The sequence below is a fragment of the Gymnoscopelus microlampas genome (genome assembly GCF_963454915.1).
Source record: "Gymnoscopelus microlampas genome assembly, chromosome: 5".
Lineage (NCBI taxonomy): Eukaryota > Metazoa > Chordata > Actinopteri > Myctophiformes > Myctophidae > Gymnoscopelus > Gymnoscopelus microlampas.
The window spans coordinates 42,956,473-42,981,911 of record NC_139942.1 but is presented as its reverse complement, the minus strand read 5'-3'; the positions used below and the strand labels follow the sequence as shown (position 1 = coordinate 42,981,911).

The window sequence follows — 25,439 nt, the reverse complement described above, 5'->3', positions numbered from 1 at the left end:
ACTTTAATCGCGATAATTTCCTGTGTACGTTTCTTTACACGTTTCTTGCCAGTCTGGTTCATTTTATAAGTGTCAATCAAGATTTTTAAAGTTTTAATGACATCGAGGTCGAACGTTCCCTCGATCGGCCATGGCTGGAGTAACTTGGGCCAACGTTTATTCCATTTCTCAGAAAATGTACCAATATCTGAGATATGTTCATATCTTAATTGGACTTGCTCAACCGGCGTCGTCCGACTCATTATTAAATCTGGTGGAGATCCACTTCTGAATGACGCACTAAGATGTGTGTGTGTGAGGTCCCTAGAAACTCAGTATCAGACTGCTGACCTATCACAGGACCCGAAAATGCCGATCTATATACACTGCCTAGCAGAAACTAAACTACCTAAACTTGCCTAAATCTTCACTCCCCACGACTGGCTTTTTAAACACCCGACAATTCCTGTTCTGGGCTGTTGTACTCAACTCAAACACAGTAACAGAAACTGAAGGTACACCATTGAACCTCAGGTATTGACCCTTGGCAAGGATACGTGTCCCGGAGGAATTTCACGCAGGAAACCTCACTTGGCCATGGTTGTTGGAGCAAAAATAACAAACAACTTACTGTCTCTCCCGGTCAGTTTCAAAGTCCTGCAACTTTTAGTCATGCAATCAAACAGGGCCACGCTCACACAGCGTTAAAGAGGATCTCGATTATAAATGTAAGCTGATAAAGATTTTTCTTTAAATACACAAAGATACTGAACTCTATTAAGTTACAAAGATTTATTAAGTTACTTCACTTATTGGTAACTAAAATGCAAAAATGAGAAATGTATTAAGTTACTTCATTTATCAAGTTACTAGAAGATGGCAGAAATATAATGTTTCCAAAAGCATACTATAGGCTGCTTCTTCCCCTCTTTTTTTTTTTTTTTTTAGATAATTTATGTATGTATTATTATTATTATTATTATTATTATTATTATTATTATTATTATTATTAATTATTAATTGATGTACTGAGTAATTAATCAAGCAATGAACAATGTGATCAAATAAACAAACAATGAAGTAATCTGCCACTCAGGAAGACAATGAAACAATGTTTCACTGGTCAATACACTAGGTCAAATGAATGCAGCCTAAACACCCCTCCCCGCTCGATAAAATGAGTGAGACACTGCTGAGAACCTGTCAATCTGCCCGATAGTTAATGACGTGTGTGTGAGGGCGTGTCTGACAATCTTACACGAAAGTGCAGCAGACAGCAGGCAGTCAGCTGTGTCCAGACGTCAGCTAAGGGGGGTGCGACCTCCAAGTGGGCTGTCCCTGAACCAGGTCTGCTTCCGAACCTATCAGAGCTCAGACACAGCGGAAAATAATGAGGTTACAATGAGATCAGCCTCACATGTCGTCATTCACAACACAAAGTAACTCAATAAGAGAGAGAGAGAGCAGGGTGGGGTCCCCGCCGGAAACATATAATTAGTGGAACCCATAAAGTCAGTGAATATCACTCAATAAATTGTCAGCTGATATATTTAACAGCTGCTCATATGGTAGGAGGTAATTCAAAGCTGTTACATCCAATCCAGCATTTATAATGTCAGTGAATCATATACAAAGCACAAAATGTTTCCCTTAAGTCAGTTTTGTTCTCTGTGTTGGGAAAATCATGCGGTCATCAAAGATCTGCGAGATTCCCAAGACAGCAGATCTACAAGTCTTCAAAATCTCTCAAAAATAGCAGACGTACAAGTTCATGAGGCTGGATTTGAGTCATCACTCCATAGTGAGGTTTGTTGCTTCGGATTTATTTCATGGAACAAACAGAGTACAAACAGCTCTCCTAGGGAGCCATCAGCTCCCCTCATCGGCCCTTCGGCCTCTGAGACACACACCCTAGCTTACATTGGAGCCCATATTTTATAGCAGTGGTCACATAGAGAATAAGATGAGGTACGTGTTGGGTGTGACAGCCCTCAAAGGTGAACCCCCACCTCCCCCGGCCCCACACATTTGCAACTATATAGAGCCAGGAAAGGAAGGGCGTCAGCCCTGAACTCAAATGCATAGCCGCTATGTCTATCAACTAGACGTTACTAGAGCAATAGTCAATGCTAATTGTCACCCCCACCAGGCTCCCCTCTGCCTGCTGTCTGTACAGGACAAAGTAGACCTGTAATCCTATTACTTCTAACAGACGGCTTAAATATGTATCTTATGTTATGAAATATACCACACTATCTAACGTGTGTAGCTGAAGCCAGTGTTTAGGTCAGAACACACTGTAATCATTATTATTATTATTATAAATAAACCCCGCTATCAGGACTCATCATTGACAATATCACTAAAGCTTTTATATTCAATTTGAAACACACAAAACACATCACTCACAGAAGGCACGGCCGGCGCACGTAACGGAGTGTACACTCAATACCACTAGTGTCGGTTGAATCATTAGATCATATTCCACATTTCCAAACTATGATATAATCTAATATCAACCAGTACTTCAGTCATTAGAACCAAGAATAACAGGCATCCCTATTAACTCTATACAGGCTCAAATACTTGTCAGCATTCTCAGCATGTAATTACTAATTACAAATTAGTGATTTGGGACCGAAACTACAGCATTTTCAGCTAAAATGTCATGACCTAATTTAATTAAAATCCAAACAACAGCCCCCTTGTGCTGACATGCGAGTGCTCTTCTTCACTTCAAGCGCTGAATTATCAGAAGTATTCATTTCTCTCTTTCTTTTTATTTTTAAGTTGTCCAAACAGCAGTAGGCCTACTGACTTCTCTCTTTAGTGCACCTACTTCATTTATGTATCATCATGCACATTTTATTGAATACATTGTATTCTTCAATTTTGTCATCCTACTCAGCCCAATTTAACCCTCTGTTACCCAAGTTCACAGTTCTAGGTGCGTTTAAATTGCGACGACAAAAATTGAAGCAGACTTGCCCTGGGGGTGAAAGCGTACTCGCAGCGCGGGATGAAGGATGGCCAATCCGCCTCGTCTCTTGCTGCTGGCACGTCTGGATACGCCGTGGAGCAGCTCTGTCGTCCAGGCAATGTGGCACGTCTGCGGTCTGCTCTCTCGTCCAGATGTCATCAACGTGTGTGTCCTGTCGTCGCAAAAAGTCTCGATCGCTAGCTCGCCAAGATATTGGTTATTTTCAACAGCTTGTAGAAAAAGATGAACTCGGAGTCAGAGGATCAAAGTTGATGAGTAGTTCTTAGTTTTATTTAGCTTCCATCATTGTTACATTCAAGAAGGAGACAGCCAGGTCAAAACTTGAGATCTTGTCCGTGGGCAAAACGTGGAGGACCTCGAGGGTGCGGCCGTCTACCGAGGACAGCTCGTAGTGTGCCTATGTACTGTTTAGATCTAATCTAATAACCTGCATAATACAATTGTATGTATGCCATATACCGTGCACATGTTTAGGTAATCTAATAACCTGCATAATGCAATTGTATGTATGTTATACAAGGGATGAGGTCATGGCTACTGCCGTGCACATGATGTTTAAGTCACATGCAGAAGTGGGACACATACATTGTATTCTATATAACATACACTGTTGGAAAATATCCTATAAGAGCACATGAACATTTTCTGTGAATATGCAGTTTACAACATAGGACTATTGTGAAATCTGCTACTCTGTCAGTGAATGTTCTATTTAAAGCCTTTATTTTCTCAGGTCTGTACACTTTGCAGTTACTGCTTAATTGCTAACTTATATTAACTAAAACGTTGGGTGTACTCATTTGTAGAGGTTGTTTAGATTATTGAATGTTTATCTGTATTGAATTCAGTGAATAAGCACTCTACAGAGGGGTACCCCTTTGATCTAATATAACCATACTGTACTATGTAGTAATAATGAAAAACAATGGGGCTCAGACATTTTAGAAACATTTTATTCCTTTTCACATTTTATTCCTTTTCTTTTGGGCCTAATATCTAACACAAGTCCTTATTTTGGCTGCGTTCGTTCATGCGCTCCGCGAGCCACTTGGTATCGTCCAGTGCGCTGAGGGCTGTATTTCCGAGCGCACCCAAAAAGCATCTACGAGCTCGGCCAATCAGAGGCAGTAACGTAGAACGCGCAGCTATCCAGTCACAACGCGGCGCGGCGGGCCATGGGAAGTGGAGCATTGTTTGAGAGAGGAAATTAAGCTTTACTAAATGATTAAAAATGTTAAACGGCAGCGCCGATCCGAGCGCATTAATGCAGATTAACCGCGGTTTAGTATTGCTCTTTTTGGTACCTTTGAGAAATCTCTGCAACTTCCAAGCGACGAGCTATTAGCCCGCGACTACGAGAGAGAGTGCTTTGAGCGACAAGGGACCCTGGATACCGCCTTCCCAAATACAAAAAAGGTAAACAGGGTCCCGAAAGGGGCTACATGCCATCAAACCTTCTTCCTTGTTGTCATGGGAAAGTGTAAATTAACTTTCAAATGAGGGCTGCACTCAACAACAGAGTGACCTCAATACGTATGTGTTCTTCCATTACTGTTTCCTTAAGTTGACATTTTATTCAGGCCTAATTTGTGTGTGGGCCTACAGAATGTGCACCTGTACACCAACAGAACCTGGGGCAACTGGACCAGCTAACACAACCTATTGTACACTAATAGCAAAATAAAGTGTGTGCGTTCATGTCACTAAATACACACACACACTGACCTACAGACACATGCAAAATATATTCATTTGTATTCCTCACTTGACTGCACTACACGCATTTCACCAACAGATGTCAATCACGTTGCTTTTAACTGCAGTGATCATTTCCATGATGGAAATGGCTTCAGAAAAGGCTATAAAAACTTTATTTGTGGAGAATCCCATAAAGGAAGCATTATTACTAGCCTTAAGAAGTGACAACAGAGAAAGCTTAATTTGTCATCATGTAAGCGTACTGCATGTGTCCAGTATCCATGTTGTTGGTTCACTTTTAGGTGAAGTGCATGAATATTTATATGGAGGCATGTTGGCTACGATCATATTTCCTAAGTAACACAACTAAATCATCTAGATTACGCATAGTGAAAGGGCTCTTTAAAGAACTAGATGGGTGGCTCTTAAAAGAGCCGTTTTGGGGTTGTGAAGTGATGGATCAGTTTAAGCACGTTCTCCACGGATACGACGGGCCAGCTGGATGTCTTTGGGCATGATGGTCACCCTCTTGGCGTGGATGGCGCACAGGTTGGTGTCTTCAAACAGACCGACCAGATAAGCCTCGGCTGACTCCTGGAGAGCCATGACTGCGGAGCTCTGGAAGCGCAGGTCGGTCTTAAAGTCCTGGGCGATCTCCCTCACCAGGCGCTGGAAGGGCAGCTTGCGGATCAGCAGCTCGGTGGATTTTTGGTAACGACGGATCTCCCTCAGAGCCACAGTACCGGGACGGTAACGGTGAGGCTTCTTCACTCCACCGGTTGCCGGCGCGCTTTTGCGAGCAGCCTTGGTGGCGAGTTGCTTCCTGGGGGCTTTGCCACCGGTGGATTTACGAGCGGTCTGCTTGGTTCTTGCCATTTCTCTCTCTGTCTGTAGCGTCAGGAGTTGTGGTGAAATGTGCACAAATTCTTGCTATTTATCTCAGCGGCTCTGAGACGCCGTCTTTCTCTGATTGGTCTCTGGTCGGGAACCTCCTTGTTTGGGGAGGAACCAGAGTTTAGACTGGGAGGAACGGATCACGCCACTAGTCTAGTACTGATTGGTGGGGAGCTCATACACAGTCAGCCCTCACTCTCATTCTTTTTAGTGATTGGTGGGACGACCACCACCACAGACTTTACTAAGTTGAAGATATAACACGTCTCGTGCTCCTCTCCTCCAGCATATTTCTTCTTGTTATTATTATTGTAAAATTAGAATTGCATTATGAGTGGACGAGGCAAAACCGGAGGAAAAGCGAGGGCGAAGGCCAAGACCCGTTCATCCCGTGCCGGGCTCCAGTTCCCCGTGGGTCGTGTCCACAGGCTGCTGCGTAAAGGCAACTATGCCCAGAGAGTCGGTGCCGGCGCTCCGGTCTATCTGGCGGCTGTCCTCGAGTACTTGACCGCTGAGATCCTGGAGTTGGCTGGGAACGCTGCCCGTGACAACAAGAAGACTCGTATCATTCACCGTCACCTCCAGCTGGCCGTGCGCAACGACGAGGAGCTCAACAAACTGCTAGGCAGCGTGACTATCGCTCAGGGCGGTGTGCTGCCCAACATTCAGGCTGTTCTGCTCCCCAAGAAGACCGAGAAGGCCGCCTGCCGCCAAGAAATAAATCTCCTTGATTCGACAGAACGAACCCCACAAAGGCTCTTTTAAGAGCCACCCACTGTTTCTGTAAAAAAGAGTTGCTTCTATTTACCCCCGGGCGCCTGTAGCTTTTCGTGGTTGTAAAGAATGTGAACATTTAATAGCTTGCTGTAAATACTGTCAAATGCAAGAGACTCCTACTGCGGCTATACCCCCTGCGTTTTGTGACTTTTAAAACACTGCTGACTTATTCTCCCGGCCACATGTCTTTGCAACAGCAGATAAGTATTGTACTGTACCAGCACAATTTACGTCTTTCAATAACATTTTAGCGCACATCATACCGTGTATGAGAATATCTGACGGATGTGCGCCCGCACGTGTCTTTCTCCCCCCTTATTTCTTCACAGTAAACTACCGGCTATCACTTCAATATCCCATCATTGTGTACCGTTTGCTCCGTGACACTTTTTTGGTACCCTTGTTTTTCCCGTCTACAATAATGGGAAGAAGAGGAAAGAGCAAAAGCCACTTCAGTCGGGGCAGTGCAGTAAATAGTATATAAATAGTATACAATAATAAAAATAAAAAAAAACACAAACAGCTATTGAGCAAGTCTTTCTATTAAATATGGATCTCCTCTTTCTTGATAATATGGGTGGTCCTTAAAAGGACCTTTGTGTTGTTTAGAGCAGACGATAGAGTTTACTTGGAGCTGGTGTACTTGGTGACAGCCTTGGTGCCCTCAGACACGGCGTGCTTGGCCAGCTCACCGGGAAGTAGCAGGCGGACGGCCGTCTGAATCTCCCTGGATGAGATGGTGCGACGCTTGTTGTAGTTGGCCAGTTTGGAGGCTTCACCGGCGATGCGCTCAAAGATGTCGTTGACGAAGGAGTTCATAATGCCCATGGCCTTAGAAGAGATACCGGTGTCGGGGTGGACCTGCTTCATGACCTTGTAGATGTAGATGGCATAACTCTCCTTCCTGGACTTTCTGCGTTTCTTGCCGCCCTTGGCAGAGGTTTTAGTGACGGCTTTCTTGGAGCCCTTCTTGGGCGCTGGCTTGGCGGGTTCAGGCATGGTTCTCTCTCAAATGGATGAAGAAAAGAAGTAACGTTTATCCGGCGTCGCACCAGTATTTAAACCAGGCCAATGCAAATGAGGTGTGCGACTCCCAGCACATGATTGGTGCCACTGCTTATGTGACCCACAGAGGGAGGTGTCTTACACTGTCTTTGTTTCTGCATAATGTTTTCCCGCCTGCATCATCTATTGTTCCCGCTAAAATATAGACTAGGGATAAGGTATAATAAACATTTAGGGTACATCTATATTTTAATCAGAAGTAATAGTTCTAGTCCACGGCACGCTCCAATTTCAATCTAGTTGTAACACACTTTCTATCGATGCATAATGTATACAGTATAATCTAGTCAATCCACTAACTGCAGACTATTGCTACTAATCACACATGATACTTCTGTGACCCATGTCCCTGACCAGTTGTACCACACAAAGCAATAACGTATACAGTATAATCTAGTCAATCCACTAACTGCAGACTATTGCTACTAATCACAGATGATACTTCTATGACCTATGTCCCTGACCAGTTGTACCACACAAAGCAATCAAAAATTGCATTTGATCATGTTCATTATAGCTGGGATGAGTGGGGTCTCTGACTGGAGTCGTGTGTAATTTGATTTTTGTAATTTCAACGTGTCATTTTCAACAGTCCCATATGGTCTAGCGGTTAGGATTCCTGGTTTTCACCCAGGCGGCCCGGGTTCGACTCCCGGTATGGGAACTCGATTTATTCCGAACTGAATCAGGTAATATGTCATGATGCTGGCAAGTAGTGGGTGTGAATTTAACTGTTATAGTCCATGTTTATAAGCATAGTAGCACGGTCAAATGAAGTCACTCTCTAGACTACTAGACAATATAGAAAATGCTGGACCAATGGTTTCCCCATCTCAATATTGACTATATGAAGCGTCTTATATAACAATTACATTTGTGTTATATTACTTATTCGCCTGGAATGTATTGTGCATTGTATTATATACAATGTAAGAGCCAATTCAGAAACTGTATTTAATTCTTTATTTCTATTGCATTATTGTCAGGTGTGTTGGGTTTAATGTTTGGATAGAACTGTCTACTGTAATATGGTAAAGTGCGCCCCCTACAGTTGGCTTAAATACTATGCTGAGCGCAGCTGTGAGAGTTTAAGTTGACGAGAGAGTTAAGGAGAGAAAATGTTTGTTTAAGACGCTAGTTTTGGAGCTGAGGAAATTAACAGTTTTGACCGTATTTCGGGTGTTTTTTGTGGATATTCTAACCTGTTTGGACAAGTCAACACGAACTGTATGTGTACAAGACAGGACTTTATATTTGTGTTATTTGTTTGCGCTTCTTTGTAACTGTGAGCTGGATTTCAGTAAAAGCTCAACTAAACTTCATCCCAGTCTTTGGAGTCTGTGAGTACTGTGGTCCAGTTTCTTTTATGGATGTGCAATTGCCGTGAGAAACCCGCCTGATTTATGTGTCTGAAACCCCTACACCAAGCTGTTATGAGTGACACCCCCACAATGCCTGGAACGGCATTTATCCAAATATGACCATCCCAAGCTAGTTTGCACTACGATGGTCAGGGTGTACATGTTGAGAGATTGTATTAAAACCTAATCAGTGGCCATGAATCATTGCAATCTAAACTTTATAGGAGGCAAACGATTAAGTGGTCCGGGCAAACCAGTATAACCTAAAGTGGCTCACATATCGATTACGGAATAGACTCTGTACAGAAAGTGTGGGTGGCTCTTAAAAGAGCCTTTGGGTTGTTGGGAGCCGAATAAGTGATTTAGCCTCCGAAGCCGTACAGAGTGCGTCCCTGTCTCTTCAGAGCATAGACAACATCCATGGCGGTCACGGTCTTTCTCTTGGCGTGCTCGGTATAGGTGACTGCGTCACGGATCACGTTCTCCAGGAAAACCTTGAGAACACCCCGAGTCTCCTCGTAGATCAGACCGGAGATACGCTTCACACCGCCACGGCGAGCCAGACGGCGGATAGCGGGCTTAGTGATTCCCTGGATATTGTCACGAAGCACTTTACGATGACGCTTGGCGCCTCCTTTCCCCAGCCCTTTGCCTCCTTTGCCTCTTCCTGACATTTTGAGTTCAACTGAAGTTTCAAATTTGAATGTCCCCTTTGACCAAAGCCTTGTGTATTTATACGTGTTCTGAGGACGTATAGGAAGACAGGCAGCCTGCTCTGCACTGGGCGTTGCCTAAAAAGCTGCTCCTTTATTCTGTGTTCTGCATGACAATGACCTCTCCAACGGTTATTTTGAACATGGTTATAAAGCTGAGCCTTAGTGGAAGCAATTAACAAATAACTAACAATGTCTATTTGCTCACATTTTATTTGATTACTTATAGGCATTTTAACACAAGAGCCATACTGATGTTATGTTTATATACTTGAAAACCCCAATAATTATATTGTTTAAAAATATATATATATGTTCCCACTTATCCGGCAGTATGTCTTTTTAAGAATACCTTATTATCAATAAAAACACTCACAACATTCACATTATCACAGTCATGAGTAGGTTCACAGTCACAAAAAAAACACATCTCCAGACTTCAACATAAATAGTGAAAAAGATACATAATATACAGTAATACTATACAGTCATAGCGTTTATATATATTGCTCATGAGTAGCTGATATGATGTAGTAAAGACAGACTTCTCAGACAACACAAAAACAGTATATGAATAGTTCAATATAGGAGGATTTCTATGCACGTGTGCACACTTGATGTGTAACAGATTAAACAAGTTCCATAGTCCAGTAGAATGCTACTATCGGTATCTATCTATTTACACGGTTATTTTAAAACAATGGTGAACATGGAATCCATGTTGACTGTGTGCAAAAGTTATATCTGATCAATATATGTTTATATAACATCATCATATGTGTTACTGTTTAAACTTCGTGGTGCTGCTATTCTGTCTCGCTTATAAAATAGAACATGTATTTCAATGGGACAAACATGGATAATCTATTCTAGATGTTCATGTTCACTGAGCTCTAGAATTATATTTCAAATGCATCGTCTGGGGCTGAAATGACTAAACTAGGCTACCTAAAATCAATGACACTTAGAAAGACTACACTACTGGCACGATCTGTAATTTTGGATTTGATCCAAGAACGTAGGGGGGGGCTCACGCCTTTCCTAAAAAATAGTGAGCTGGGTAGACACAGTCCAGAACATGTTACAAATGTTTATAGTCATCATACGTGAAAGTGAGGAAATAAAAACTCTTATAAAAAGTTGTGGTTGGCTCTTAAAAGAGCCTTTTGTGGGTAAAGGTGGGATAGGTTTATAACAGTTTACTTCTTCTTGGGAGCTGCCTTCTTTGCTGCCTTGGGTTTGGCAACCTTCTTGGCTGGGGCTTTCTTGGCTGCTGCGGGCTTCTTGGCTACTTTCTTGGGGCTCTTGGTGGCTTTCTTCGGGCTTTTAGCTGCTACCTTCTTGGCAGCAGGCTTCTTGGCTTTCTTCGGCGATTTCTTGGCGGCCACAGGCTTCTTTGCTGCCACCTTCTTTGGCTTTTTAGCCGCGGCGGGTTTCTTGGCAGCAGCGGGCTTCTTTGCTTTGACAGCTTTCTTGACAACAGGCTTCTTCGCCTTAACTGCTACAACTTTCTTGTTCATCTTGAAAGAGCCAGATGCGCCGGTACCTTTGGTTTGAACCAGAGTGCCTTTTGCTACCAGGCTCTTGACGGCGATCTTGACGCGGGCCTTGTTCTTCTCCACATCGTAGCCGCCGGCAGTCAGAGCTTTCTTGACCGCAGCCAGGGAAACGCCGCTCCGTTCCTTGGAGGCGGACACGGCCTTGACTACAAGCTCAGCGACGCTGGGGCCGGCCTTCTTGGGTCGGGGAGCTGCCTTCTTCTTGGCGGCCTTGGCCGGAGCCGGAGCTGGTGCGACTTCTGCCATGGTTCAATCAGATTCGGGTAGTAGCTTGCCTTAACGTAAAATCTCGGTACGGTAGATTAGACTGGTGGCGAGCACAGTGAAGGGGCTGGACTTAAACACAACATGAGAACCATGTAGAGTCAATGCACACAGAGCCCCTCTCCTCTAGGTGCTTAATGTGCCACTTGTGTTTTCTCCTCGACAAAAAACAAGATATTATAAACGACTGTGTATATTATGAAATGTAACAAAGGGCACACTGCTAGCACACTTGTGCCTTTTTGTCATGAACATTATCTGAGACGCGAAGAACGCTCTCGTTTTGTATTGATAGGCTCAACACCTCACTCTTCAACGGGCAAAACACAATTCCCCCATCATTTTCCTTCTAAAACAATGTTAAACTATGTGACATTAACACCAATCCTCGTAATCCTCTTAGCAGACATACCCGACGACAGGATAACATAAACTATACTCTTGTTTTATTATCCGTTTAGTTATAAATAGAAGGTTTTCTGACCTTAGTAAACACACTCCAGTTGATGGCAGCAACTCCCATTGACAGCTATTGAATGGTGGAAAGCTTTGTTCATTTGTGGACGAATAACTTACTGTGAGTAATATATCTGATATAGCATCTGTTCAAACTAAAGTAAACAAAATAAAGCGTATCTTATACAATAAACTGCCGCTGTTTGTACTTTGCTTATGGAGACAGACATGCTGGCACACAAGCCAGCACGTAGGCCTACCCTTCACATTTTAAAACCCCATGATGCAATGTATATGATCAATTATCATTGTGTTCTGTATGAAAACAGTGGGACTGCCATAGCAAATATGTCCATCCCCATATCAATTAGGCCTACCTTTATAGCAGCATGGGACAGAACTGTTCAGTAAATATATCACAAGTGAACTGTTGCTGTAAGTTATTTTCTTTGGTAAAGCTACCTGGGAGCAAACATGTATTACTCATATATTTGAATTGACACATCGTCTGATTTTGATTGATTGAATACTTTATTAACAGTTTGCAAATAGCACAGTGGTACAATTGTACAATGATGCTAAAAGGATAACACAAAAAAAGGCCTGGTTTCCATTACAACAATATTCAAGACATCATCAACACTATAGCAATAAACGAACAGTTTAGGGGGCGGGTCGTTTCTGGTGTTGGGCTTAGATTGCTTTTCTAGGACCCGTTACTAATTAATTCTGCTCTTTTTTATTTAACTTTAAATGCAGACTTGGAAAAAGCCATTCGGCTTATTTCACAACAGATCAGGGCCTACTCACAACAAGTGTGTGTGTGAGTGTGTGTCTTGATATTTTTACTTTTGCAATTCCATATCCAAATATTGTTAATGGTTCCTTACATTCTGGTGTTCTTTCCATTTTATTTGCTTGATCATGTTCTGTTTCAATATTTTTATTAGACAAAAAGGAAAGTAGACAATCCACCACGAAAATGACATGACAACATAGCCCAACATAACAATACAATAAGAAACAAAAACAAAAACACAGGAGAGAAAAGCAAATCCTAAAAGACTTCACACCAAATACATTATATAATAATCATCACATTATTGCTGCCAACACCCTCTCTACCATGTAGAGCTCTACCATTTGTGTCCATCAGCTGCCTCACAATTAATGTGGCAACTAACTGATATCCTCCATCACTCCAATACACAGGACATTGCGCCACTCATCCCCTATATATCGTGCCAAGGGCAGCCATGCTTCTACGAATTCGGACAAGGTACCCCGTAGAACATATGACAGTCTCTCCAAGGGCATTAACCGTAGCACTTTTTCAAACCATAATAAGACACTTGGAGGACTGTCATCGATCCATTTCTTAAGAATTGACAACCGAGCAGCATAGAGCAAAGCTCGTACTAGATGTCGATTTCCTTTTGTTACTATGATATTTGTGTCTGCCCCTAGAACATAATGGAGTGGATTTAAGGGTATTTTGATTCCAATCAGTTTAAGAATTTCATTTTGAATGGATACCCAGAAGGGTCTGATTTGTGGGCAAGTCCAGATCATATGGCTATAAGTACCTTGTCCACTTTTGCACCTAGGACATAGGGGAGAGCATTGGGGATCATATTTACTCCTTATTACTGGGGAGACATGTAGCTTGTGTATTATTTTATATTGGGTTTCATAAGACTTGTTGGAGCACGTTATTTTCTTTGCATTGAGTAGTATGTTACGCCATATCCCCTCATCTATTTGTAGTTGAAGATGGTTTTCCCAAAATATTTTACTGTTATTTGTTGATGCTTTTTCTACCTGGAACAGACTCTCGTGAAGAAAGCTGATCATTTTTTTGGGGAGAGTTGATGCCTTCATTACAATAGATTCTACATGATTGGGACGTGTGCTCAGGCCAGTCCTATATTCTGGGGGGTGCTCCTTCCATTCCGACATCTCACCACTCCGACTAGTGGCTTCCGCGTGCGGTTAAGGTTAGGGTTAGGGTTAGGTATAGGGTTCGTCAACGTCGGAAAGGCGACATGTCGGAAAGGAGAAATGCACCCATATTCTGGAACTGAGTTAATGTAGCTCCTGAGTTGTAAATAACGAAAGAATTGAGATTGCTGTAAGTTAAATTCAGACTGTAGTTGTTGGAATGATTTTTGCACACCATCTTTATATAGGTCCTGGATAGTCAAAATGCCTGCATCTTTCCACATCCTAAAACCCGCATCCAGACAGGATTGTGCAAAATCTGGGTTTTTTGCTATCGGTGCCAAGCATGACATCTGGTTTGTTACACAAAAATGTTTACGTACCCGATTCCATGTTTTCAGGGTGTTTTTAACTATAAGATTGTCTTTTAGCCCAGGAAGTACATCAGCATGTTTTATAAATATCAAATCAGAGATAGAAACACAATCACAACCATAAGCCTCCAGGTCTAGAAAGGTAGAATTTGGATCGTTTTTGATCCAGTCTACTATATATCTTACTTGGGACGCCATATGATAGTATAAGAGATTTGGTAATGCTAAGCCCCCTTTTAGGATGGGCAGCTGTAGTTTCTGCATGGAGTTTGAGTCTGGCACGTTTTTTCTGCCAGATAAATTTAGAAATCAAAGCATGTAATGTGTTAAAAAACGTGATTGGTATGAAATTAGGTAACATCTGCATCTGATACAGCAATCTAGGAAGGACATTCATTTTTATAATTGCTATGCGTCCAAGTAATGAGACTGGAAGGGGTGTCCACCTTTCCAGATCTCTTTTAATGCTTTCGAAAACTGGAGTTAAATTCATTTTAATCATACATATGGTTGAAATTAAAAGCAATAAACACACCAAGGTATTTAAAACCATTAAGCGATGTTTGAAAAGGGAGCTGTCCCTTTGATGAAGGAGCTGCTTGATCATGTTCAACCCAGATTTGGCACAAACAAGGGAATTAACTCTTTCTCATGATGATATTCACTAAAAATGTGGAATGCCCTACCCAAAGGAGTAAAGGGGTGTAAAACCCTACTCACTTTCAAAACTGCCCTAAAGAATCACCTTCAGGAGGCTACAATTCCAAATTGGCCCCTGTCAAAGTCTTAACCTACCCCCCTCCCTCCTCCTAAAACGGTCTATTGTACATATTTCTTGTTTTTCATACCAGTAACCTGTAAACTGATTGTATGACGTTCTGCATAGTAGTGTATATTTGTATGTCTTCATGATTTGAGTGCACGGGTACTCATTTTAAATAAGCCAAGTGCTTTTTATGAGTGATCCAGTTTAGAGGACCTTGTATTGTGAATTGTACTTCCATGTACGTTTACCATGTCTTTCTAAATAAAGTATTCAATCAATCAATCAAATGTAACGGGATAATGCACGTGTGACGGGATCGAAATCCTCAAGGATTGTTTTATTTTCCTTTTCAGTGAATAAATAACAGTGTGAATGCAGTGTTTTCTACTGTTGCAGACAAAATGTCCACCTCTGGTCATTGTAATATGCCTGTTAATTAGACCGTTGGCCGGCCTACTCGGGAACAATGGCAGTTGGGGAATGCGTCATGCCCCAGTCCCACCTGTTCATGCAACGACCGTTAGCAGATTACCCGACCCCCGTTGTACCCGTCTGTCTGTCTGTCTCCCTTTAATGCAGTATGCCGTTATTTTTTTCTTTAATTGAACAAAAACGTGGCCCTCTCACGCATTAGGATAGCAGTCACCAGAACCAGGGGAAATAATAATACTTGGAGGGCTCAATACTCCTCTACCAATCATTTGTTTTATTTTGTGTTCACCAAGGACTGGAGATGGTGAGGAGAGAGCCCCATCACTAATCAAATAGCCCAGTAGAGCAGACCATTATGGGAATTGCATTACAATTTCCCCCAAGTAATTTTTAAAGGAAAAACACTAATGCCCCCTAAAGTATGATGAACTTACATAGGCTACATTAAAGTTGGAAAATGTTCCCTGCTATAATTAAAGCCATAACGGGTTGGCTAACGGTTTTAATAAGTGGAAATCTTTTAACGAAATAAGTGGGTGGCTCTTAAAAGAGCCGTTTTGGGGTAGTGACGATATCAGATACGTTTAAGCACGTTCTCCACGGATACGGCGGGCCAGCTGGATGTCTTTGGGCATGATGGTCACCCTCTTGGCGTGGATGGCGCACAGATTGGTGTCCTCAAACAGACCGACCAGATAAGCCTCGGCTGACTCCTGGAGAGCCATGACGGCGGAGCTCTGGAAGCGCAGGTCGGTCTTAAAGTCCTGGGCAATCTCCCTCACCAGGCGTTGGAAGGGCAGCTTGCGGATCAGCAGCTCGGTAGATTTCTGGTAACGACGGATCTCTCTCAGAGCCACTGTACCGGGACGGTAACGGTGAGGCTTCTTCACTCCACCGGTTGCTGGTGCGCTCTTACGAGCGGCCTTGGTGGCAAGCTGCTTCCTGGGGGCTTTGCCACCGGTGGACTTACGAGCGGTCTGCTTGGTTCTTGCCATATTTCTTTCTACTTGGATCTGTAGAGTTGGAAATTGTGACGAAATGAGCGTAAACTCCTGCTCTTTATTTCAGCGGCTCTGAGACGCCGTCTTTCTCTGATTGGTCTCTGGTCAGGAACCTCCTTGTTTGGGGAGGAACCACAGTTTAGACTGAGAGGAACCATAGACTGAGAGGAACCGATCACGCCACGAGTCTAGTAGCCTACTGATTGGTGGGGCGCCCATACACAGTCAGCCCGCGCTCTCATTCATGGCCAGGAACCTCCTTCTCTGGGAGGAACCGTTCACGCCACTAGTAGTGATTGGAGGGGCGCTCATACACACTCACCCCGCGCTCTCACTCATATTTATGATTGGTGGGGCGCCCACAGACAGCACTGAGTTGAAGATATAAAAGGTTTCGTGTTCCTCTCGTCTAACACATTTCTTCGCAGTCTATCTCAAGAAATAAAGCTAAAAAATGTCAGGACGAGGCAAAACCGGAGGAAAGTCCAGGGCAAAGGCCAAGACTCGCTCATCTCGTGCCGGGCTCCAGTTCCCCGTCGGTCGTGTTCACAGGCTGCTGCGTAAGGGAAATTATGCCCAGCGTGTCGGTGCCGGCGCCCCGGTCTATCTGGCGGCTGTCCTCGAGTACCTGACCGCTGAAATCCTGGAGTTGGCTGGAAACGCAGCCCGTGACAACAAGAAGTCTCGCATCATCCCCCGCCACCTTCAGCTGGCCGTCCGCAACGACGAGGAGCTCAACAGACTGCTGGGTGGAGTGACCATCGCCCAGGGTGGTGTGCTGCCCAACATCCAGGCTGTCCTGCTCCCCAAAAAGACCGAGAAAGCCGCCAAGAAATAAATCCACTTCATTCGACTGAATAAACCCCACAAAGGCTCTTTTAAGAGCCACCCACTGTTTCAACATAATGAGTCAAATCCCTTGATTGCGAATATTTATACATTTATATCATTTATATGAGGAACTATGTCTCTCCAATATCGTCATAAGACGAGATGCTTGTGTGCACCCCCCTTCAACCTAATTGTATAAAGTATTATGTATTATGGACCTTGAGTCTGCAATAAAGACATTCATTCATTCATTCATTCATATTGGTGAACTTGAGATTGTCTTCCAACAGAAGTACAAAACAGAATATATTATACATCAACTCGTAATCAGGTTGCGTAATGTCTACAGTACGCAATGGCAATCGACGTGTCAGATTTGATGGCGCTCTGTGGGCCATGTCACTTGTATGGAGCTGCTGTAATGGCTAATACTAAATAGTTGCCAGCAGACTTCAAAAGCATTGTTGTATACCTATGACATGACTCATTTCTATTTGAGTGACAAAATAATGACGCGAGGACAAATGTTAAATGCACAAGAATAACTACATATGTTGATGGTCCCATGAATCCTCTCAGCCAAAACGTTTAAATGTGTTCATACAAACATCAAAGGACCCTGCCTATTCAGAGCAATCATTAATCTGCATTAAATAATCCTCAACTTCTGATTGCCTATGCTTATTCCATTTTGCTGCCATTCATTTATACGAATTAAATTATCATTTCCTATGATACTTAATTCTGCACTGTGTAGATCGCATGTTGGTCACTTTTATATAGCTTAACCACGAGACACTGCGTCACAGATGCTAGGTTTCATGTATTCCTAGTTACTCATGGTCCTTTATTCACCATGTCGTCTCTGATTGTCATCAAACAATGTCTGATGAATGACAATCGTCAACTGATCAAACCGGTTTAGCGGGCAGGCTCTGTGGTTGGGCATTTGGACTCTTTTTTGAAAAGATGGGTGGTCCTTAAAAGGACCGTTGTTTTCATAGCATATTAACAGTTTACTTGGAGCTGGTGTACTTGGTCACAGCCTTGGTGCCCTCAGACACGGCGTGCTTGGCCAGCTCACCGGGGAGCAGCAAGCGGACGGCGGTCTGAATCTCCCTGGATGAGATGGTGCGTTTCTTGTTGTAGTGACCCAGACGAGAGGCTTCTCCGGCGATGCGCTCAAAGATGTCGTTGACAAAGGAGTTCATGATGCCCATGGCCTTAGAAGAGATGCCGGTGTCAGGGTGGACCTGCTTCATGACCTTGTAGATGTAGATGGCATAACTCTCCTTCCTGGACTTTCTGCGCTTCTTGCCGCCCTTAGCGGCGGATTTGGTGACGGCTTTCTTGGAGCCCTTCTTGGGCGCTGGTTTTGCAACTTCAGGCATTTTGATTATACTCGACGACTAGTGGCGAAGAATGAATTCACACGAATAGATCGCGCCAGTATTTATACTGAGCCATGCAAATCTAGTGTGTGACTCCCAGCATAGGATTGGCTGGTGGTCTTGCCACAAAGAGGGTGGTGTCTTTACTTCTGCATAATGTTTTCCCGCTCGTATGCTCTATTGTCCCTGTCACATTTTGAGGGACGTGTAATGAGGGATGTATAATTTATTGCAAAAGTCATTTGGTTATTGTTATGTTTCTGCTTTGATCTTCAAACTATATACAGTGTGTCATGCTTACTACTGTTGCTGCTATGACACACACATTTCCTCATGGGGATCAATAAAGGTCTACAATAGCCTCTATATCTATCTGTCTATTCATTGAGACAATGGAAACATTCCCAATAATGTGGAGATTTCCCTAGTGCCCAGAATGTTTTGGTATAACACACTAATACACTTCTTATTGTCAAGAAATTACTAACAGCAAAAACACAATTTCAAACTATTATCATTTGTTGAACATTGCTCATCATTGGTAACCATGATGATATAGAACAATGGTTCTCTCAAAGTGGGGTCCAGGGACCCCCAGGGGTCCGTGAAGGGGTTCCCTAGCGAAATTAGTTGAATAGCACCAACATCACTTTAACCACTTAAACCCTATCTGTTTTAAAACAGTTGATCGACAAGCTCATGAGAGATTGTCCATTATTTGGCCATTATCTCTGGAACGGAAGGTCCAATCTTCTCTATTCAAAGCTCTTAGATGCGCGACTTTGAGGACATTAAGCACATAACGACCCTCTTATGTTTTTTTTTTTTTTTTTGGGGCCTAAATATATGGTAATTATTCGGGCCGGAGGGTGTGTGTGTGTGTGTGTGTGTGTGTGTGTGTGTGTGTGTGTGTGTGTGTGTGTGTGTGTGTGTGTGTGTGTGTGTGTGTGTGTGTGTGTGTGTGTGTGTGTGTGTGTGTGTGTGTGTGTGTGTGTGTGTGTGTGTGTGTGTGTGTGTGTGTGTGTGTTTAGCTAAGAGGTCTACTGTAGGTCTACTGTCCACTTGCTGCCATGTTTTAAGCAGACTTAAATACCTTTTAATTAATTGTCTTTTTTTTTAATTGCCACCACCACCAATAATCATGATATAAAAGCAGCTATCTGCACATACAAACAATGTTCACAGGAGCAGTGGAACCTCTGTTTTGTTGTGGGTACTTGGGTTGTTGTGGAGCATTTCCTATAACAAAGTATAGATAACCTACAGTAGTGTCGTTGCTGTAACTTGCTATCTGGACTGTCATGTTGTTGCTGCAGGGTGAACTATGAGTATCATATAGTATAATGGATGTCTTATAGCCCCACCCAAAATCACCACCAGTCGCTACTGCATAGCAACATTGTGTATTGAGAATTGGGGGGGTTAATGATACAATGGGGTTGGTAAGAAGTTTCTTACATTTTGTAGTCATGTTGGTTTCTAGCTATTGGAAAAGCAATGTGCGCCATTTCTGCACAGAATATGCCAGAAAATGTCAAAATGAGAAATATTGAATATTGTATCCATTTTAAGAATGAAGGTGTTCTCTTACATGTCTAAGTTATTACACTGCAATAGAGGCTTAAAATGTATTCCTTGTTTCCTTATTCCACAGTGTTCCTGTATATTGTCATATTCCTTTGACAAATACAGATTACAACACTTGATAATGTAGCTACAGTCAAATTTTACTCTCTAAAAGAGCACTTACAGTTATTACTACTCGTTTTCAATGATGTTTTTGCATAGTATTGTATATTTGCAGACCTTGTATTGAACTGTACTTGCCTGTGCCTTTTCTTTGCAAACTGCTAATAAAGTATTCAATCAATCAAAAAATGGTGAAGAAAGTGACACTGTCATTAAGGTCAATTACAATTTTTAAATTACATTGTGCTTTATTGAATTTCACCTGTCAATTAATCAGGATAAAAATGTAAGTACTTTTTAATGTTTTCTCATGCCAATAAAGGCTCATTTGAATTGGATGTGCTAGAGAGAAAGAGTGGGGGTGATAGGGAGAAAGGCTTTCCACTAGATACAGTGCAGAGGATCAGCCAATAGGCCATATGGGCTATATCTATTTTTTTCTAAATAGTTCTAGAGTAGAGTATTTTTTCGGGCGAATAATGCGTTTTTTTTTAAAAACCTTATAAAGTCAATGGCTCCGTACATGGAGCGAAAATGCGAAAAAGCGAAGCGAAAACGCGTCTTTTAATTATTCGGAACGAGTCCGAATTTTGCGTATATTCGCCATATTCGCCGGTTTCGCCCGGTGTGTAAGGACCTTTAGCCTCAGTAATCTAAAAGGACTGTATTTCTAAGCGCTGGCTGATATGTAACCGTAGCGGAGTGCCCACAGGCCCGGGAGAAGTCCCTTAATCACCTAAGTAGTTCTGATGAATGGGCCTAGTTTCTAAGTATGATTATGAGTATTTGACTCTTTATATTATTATTGATTATTTCTATTTATTACTATTGAAGCCGCCGAACTGCCCGACTGGCTTCTCCACTGATGACCGTAGTATTATGGGTAGGATATGATGCCATGCTGTCGTAAGACTACGTCGTGTTTGATGTATATTGCCTTGTATTTAAATGTTTATTGCCATGTTGTGTGGCCACGCATACCCTGTAAACCTGTCAAACTACAATAAAGCAAATTTAAAAAGTAAGACTACGTCACGCTGGCGTTGTGTCCATTTTTTTTTTTTTTTTTAATCTCAGTGCTCTAAGACGCCGTGTTTCTCTGATTGGTCTCTGGTCATGAACCTCCTTCTCTGGGAGGAACCGTTCACACCACTAGTAGTGATTGGAGGGGAGCTCATACACACTCACCCCGCGCTGTGTATGATTGGTGGGGCGCACACAGACAGTACTGAGTTGAAGATATAAAAGGTTTCGTGTTCCTGTCCTCCAGCACATTTCTTCGTAGTCTAACTCAAGGAATATAGCTTAAAAATGTCAGGACGAGGCAAAACTGGAGGAAAGTCTAGGGCGAAGGCCAAGACCCGCTCATCTCGTGCCGGGCTGCAGTTCCCCGTCGGTCGTGTTCACAGGCTGCTGCGCAAAGGCAACTACGCCCAGCGCGTCGGTGCCGGCGCCCCGGTCTACCTGGCGGCTGTCCTCGAGTACCTGACCGCTGAGATCCTGGAGTTGGCTGGAAATGCTGCCCGTGACAACAAGAAATCTCGCATCATCCCCCGTCACCTCCAGCTGGCCGTCCGCAACGACGAGGAGCTCAACAGACTGCTGGGTGGAGTGACCATCGCTCAGGGTGGTGTGCTGCCCAACATCCAGGCTGTCCTGCTCCCCAAGAAGACCGAGAAAACCGCCAAGAAATAAATCTCCTTCATTCGACAGGAAAAAACACACAAAGGCTCTTTTAAGAGCCACCCACTATTTCTATATAAAGAGTTCCATAATACCCCTTCTCATATCCACACTAGTACTTTGCTACAACAGCAGTAAATAATTGAATTGTATAACATGCATGAAAAAAAAAGCTGACAAATTGTTTGTCATATCAGTCAATTATATTTCAGCGTATACAACGCACTCCCATGCATCATATCATGCTTATGAGTATAGATCATTCGCTATACGTATATGACTACATTTATATTCAAATGTAATACAGCTAAATATATGTATAATATTTAGGCCTACTCATTAATACATTACTGTAGTTAGCATGTAGATCTAATTAAACATCACATCATACCCGATGCTTTTGAGTTGTCTAGTGTCTTTTAGGTGTTCAATGTTTAAATGTGACATAGATTGTGTACTTTATAAGGTGTACATTAAATTTTGCACTTGAAAGTGTTTTTATATACTATATTGTGATTTGCGAGAGGAGCATTTATGCCTTCTGTCGTTTTTATAACGCCACGAATGACTCATATATGCACTTCATACATCTTGGTTATTTGGATGGCTGATGTTGTCCCCCGTAATTATCACATGGCCCAACATCTGATTATAATCAGAACCATTGTGAAGAGTCACATCTAACTATATAGTCCAGGGGCCAACACTGATATTCAACACAAATTGGTACCACCTAAGGTGACCGTAAAGTTTTTGTATTTTTGTCTTCCTACATGTCTCTAGTTTATATTTTGGTATGATAACCCTTCCAATCTTGTAGCTTAATGGCAGTTATCACTACCTACCGGCTAATGTATCCGGTAGGAGACACAAAGTAGAATCTTTGTGTCTCCTACCCCGGGCATCAAATTATTGCGACAAAAAAAACAAAATATATCCATGTATTCAAGGCTTCATGGGGTGTGCAATTGATAGAAAATAAATATTTTTTTGGGTGAACTCCTCCTTTAAGTTTTTCAGGGGGACTCTCTACCCATTCAGCTATGACCACCCCAGACCGAAGGAGGGTCAACTTTTACAAGCTTATGGAAAGCAGTCTTTTTGCAAACACCAAAAATCTGAGAAGTTATCAATTGCACACCCCATGAAGCCTTGAATACATGGATATATTTTGTTTTTTGTCGCAATAATTTGATGCCCGGGGTAGGAGACACAAAGATTCTACTTTGTGTCTCCTACCGGATACATTAGCCGGTAGGTAGTGATAACTGCCATTAAGCTACAAGATTGGAAGGGTTATCATACCAAAATATAAACTAGAGACATGTAGGAAGACAAAAATACAAAAACTTTACGGTCACCTTAGGTGGTACCAAAATATGTCTTGGCCCCTGGACTAATATGACAGTTCTCACTACAGCTATATAGGACAAAAGGAACTTTCTTTAAATGAAGTTGTGGGTGGCTCTTAAAAGAGCCTTTGTGGGGAAAATGGGCTGTTGTGTGGATGTTTACTTCTTCTTAGCGGCTGTCTTCTTGGGTTTTGCCGCCTTGGGCTTTGCCGCCTTCTTTGCTGGTGTTTTCTTGGCGGCAGCGGGCTTCTTCACCTTCTTGGGACTCTTTGTGGCCTTCTTGGGGCTCTTGGCTGCTGGTTTCGTAGCCGCAGGCTTCTTTGCCTTCTTGGGGGATTTCTTAGCGGCTGCGGTCTTCTTGGCTGCTGCCTTCTTGGGAGATTTCTTTGCCGCGGCGGGTTTCTTGGCTGCCGCCTTCTTGGGTTTGACTGCCTTCTTAGCGGGTTTCTTCGACTTCTCTTCAGCCTTTTTGTTGAGCTTGAAGGATCCAGCAGCACCGGTACCCTTGGTCTGAAGCAGGGTGCCCTTTGCTACCAGTTTCTTTACAGCGGTCTTGACACGGATGTTATTCTTCTCCACGTCGTAGCCGCCGGCAGTTAAAGCCTTCTTGAGCGCGGCCAGAGACACGCCGCTCCTCTCCTTGGAAGCGCTCACAGCCTTGACGATGAGCTCCTGGACGCTGGGACCAACTTTCTTGGGTTTGGCGGCGGCCTTCTTCTTGGCAGCTTTGGCCGGGGAGGCTACAGCTGGAGCTGGGGCGACTTCTGCCATTCTTCTCTGGTTCGTATTTCAGATGCACTGCACTAAAGTCTGAGTAGTCTGGTAGTGAAAGAGGAGGAGGGGGTGGAACTTAAAGGACGTGTGAGAACCATGTAGACTCAACCCACTAGGTCAGTGCTCTGTATGCTGCAGAATACTGGGACACTTGTGTTTTCTCCAAAACTAAAAACAAATAAAATAAAGACGGAGCAATAGATTGAAGTCAAATAGCAAATGGAGCAGATAGCAGACACGTTTCACTTCATAATAAAATCATGTGGAGCGCTGATTACTCCTGCGTTTTGTTTGGAGACGTTTAAAACCTCACCTATACACCATTACAAGGAGAGTAGTTTGCCAGCTTTCCTCTGTCATTTGTCTTTTAAAATAGTTTTAACATATGATACCCATTTCCCTATTTGCTGCAGAGCAAGCCGAGATGTCTGGCTTTGGAATACAAGTAAAACAGGTCGTCTGTGGCAAAGTGCTTTGTTTTAAATGTCAAACTTCCCAGTGTCGGCAAACACAGTGCTGCTGTTGGCCTGCCCTGTGGCATGGATAGGCCTACTTATGAGTGGACACTGGTCATTTATCTGTCTCTGTTAAGCTCTTGTTTTGTGAATAGATTATAAGAAACCTCACGCGTTTCAGTTCATTTCACACATATTTATCATTTATATTTATTCAAGGTTGGTTCAGAGCTCCACTTTTCCAAAGGTGCCATTACAAAGCATAATGACATGGAGCACAGCAGAGGAAAATAAACACCCCATAATAAATATAATTGTGAGTCAGCTGAGCAAGAAGTTAATAAATGTGTTAATGTGCATTAGCTGGCCACACTGACACCTAAATGAAATATGGCAATGAATGCCTTCAGTTGTGTTCACCTGTCAAAATGACTGCTGTCTGTCTGTTAGACTGCTAGCTCCAAACATACTTACTAGATACTAAACGTTTGACAGCTAGATTGTTTTAAATCAAAATTGATCTAAGTGATGTCATCATCCCCATTGACTTGTTGTATTATTGTATTATTATGTTATGGTCTGTATGCCTATCCAATAGAATGCGGAGTAAATTGACATCCAGTCAATATAATTTGTGTCTTACTCCAGCATCAATAAATTGAGTCAGGGGGGGAGTGATACTGGTAAAATCCATAACTAAATAATCAAACACTTGCTACCGCACTCTGACAAGTGTAGATGTTAACCTAAGAACCTAGCACAAGTATGTATATTCTCAGTACGTGTTTATTTATGGCCGTTTCATCCTATAACGCACTTAATACCACTAAATAATGACTCGCATTACAGTGTGTAGGAACAGTTTACTTGGACCTGGTGTACTTGGTCACAGCCTTGGTGCCCTCAGACACGGCGTGCTTGGCCAGCTCACCGGGGAGCAGCAAGCGGACGCTCACAGTCACAGTGTTACAATTGCCCCCATG

The 25,439-nt window shown here is 42.8% G+C and overlaps 9 protein-coding genes across 9 annotated transcripts; 3 read left to right on the top strand and 6 right to left on the bottom strand.

Annotated features, from left to right (window-relative positions):
- Positions 1 to 4,862: 4,862 nt before the first annotated feature.
- Positions 4,863 to 5,554, bottom strand: LOC311046490 (histone H3.2; the record flags this gene model as incomplete). The annotated part of the gene is made up of 1 exon (XM_084058835.1): positions 4,863 to 5,554. One exon carries the CDS (start codon positions 5,552 to 5,554, stop codon positions 5,144 to 5,146), a length of 411 nt encoding a protein of 136 aa, XP_083914961.1. The 3' UTR covers positions 4,863 to 5,143.
- A 348-nt stretch (positions 5,555 to 5,902) lies between these two features.
- On the top strand, positions 5,903 to 6,337 carry LOC311045117 (histone H2A-like; the record flags this gene model as incomplete). The annotated part of the gene is made up of 1 exon (XM_084056927.1): positions 5,903 to 6,337. One exon carries the CDS (start codon positions 5,903 to 5,905, stop codon positions 6,335 to 6,337), a length of 435 nt encoding a protein of 144 aa, XP_083913053.1.
- Positions 6,338 to 6,973: 636 nt separating this feature from the next.
- LOC311045673 (histone H2B-like) lies at positions 6,974 to 7,348 on the bottom strand (the record flags this gene model as incomplete). Its single annotated transcript, XM_084057622.1, has 1 exon — positions 6,974 to 7,348. The coding sequence occupies one exon, from the start codon at positions 7,346 to 7,348 to the stop codon at positions 6,974 to 6,976; it is 375 nt and encodes a 124-aa protein (XP_083913748.1).
- Positions 7,349 to 9,137: 1,789 nt separating this feature from the next.
- LOC311045242 (histone H4) lies at positions 9,138 to 9,449 on the bottom strand (the record flags this gene model as incomplete). Its single annotated transcript, XM_084057042.1, has 1 exon — positions 9,138 to 9,449. The coding sequence occupies one exon, from the start codon at positions 9,447 to 9,449 to the stop codon at positions 9,138 to 9,140; it is 312 nt and encodes a 103-aa protein (XP_083913168.1).
- A 1,161-nt stretch (positions 9,450 to 10,610) lies between these two features.
- Positions 10,611 to 24,026, bottom strand: LOC311045116 (uncharacterized protein). Its single transcript, XM_084056926.1, has 5 exons — positions 23,391 to 24,026; positions 21,995 to 21,998; positions 21,600 to 21,848; positions 16,801 to 17,080; positions 10,611 to 11,298 (listed from the first exon to the last, which is right to left on the bottom strand). The coding sequence occupies exons 1-5, from the start codon at positions 23,996 to 23,998 to the stop codon at positions 10,688 to 10,690; spliced, it is 1,752 nt and encodes a 583-aa protein (XP_083913052.1). The 5' UTR covers positions 23,999 to 24,026; the 3' UTR covers positions 10,611 to 10,687.
- LOC311046206 (histone H3.2) lies at positions 15,812 to 16,275 on the bottom strand (the record flags this gene model as incomplete). Its single annotated transcript, XM_084058389.1, has 1 exon — positions 15,812 to 16,275. The coding sequence occupies one exon, from the start codon at positions 16,273 to 16,275 to the stop codon at positions 15,865 to 15,867; it is 411 nt and encodes a 136-aa protein (XP_083914515.1). The 3' UTR covers positions 15,812 to 15,864.
- Positions 16,736 to 17,179, top strand: LOC311046208 (histone H2A-like; the record flags this gene model as incomplete). Its single annotated transcript, XM_084058391.1, has 1 exon — positions 16,736 to 17,179. The coding sequence occupies one exon, from the start codon at positions 16,736 to 16,738 to the stop codon at positions 17,117 to 17,119; it is 384 nt and encodes a 127-aa protein (XP_083914517.1). The 3' UTR covers positions 17,120 to 17,179.
- On the bottom strand, positions 18,129 to 18,503 carry LOC311046211 (histone H2B-like; the record flags this gene model as incomplete). Its single annotated transcript, XM_084058394.1, has 1 exon — positions 18,129 to 18,503. One exon carries the CDS (start codon positions 18,501 to 18,503, stop codon positions 18,129 to 18,131), a length of 375 nt encoding a protein of 124 aa, XP_083914520.1.
- Positions 21,497 to 21,892, top strand: LOC311046209 (histone H2A-like). Its single transcript, XM_084058392.1, has one exon. The coding sequence runs from the start codon at positions 21,504 to 21,506 to the stop codon at positions 21,885 to 21,887; it is 384 nt and encodes a 127-aa protein (XP_083914518.1). The 5' UTR covers positions 21,497 to 21,503; the 3' UTR covers positions 21,888 to 21,892.
- Positions 24,027 to 25,439: the final 1,413 nt, after the last annotated feature.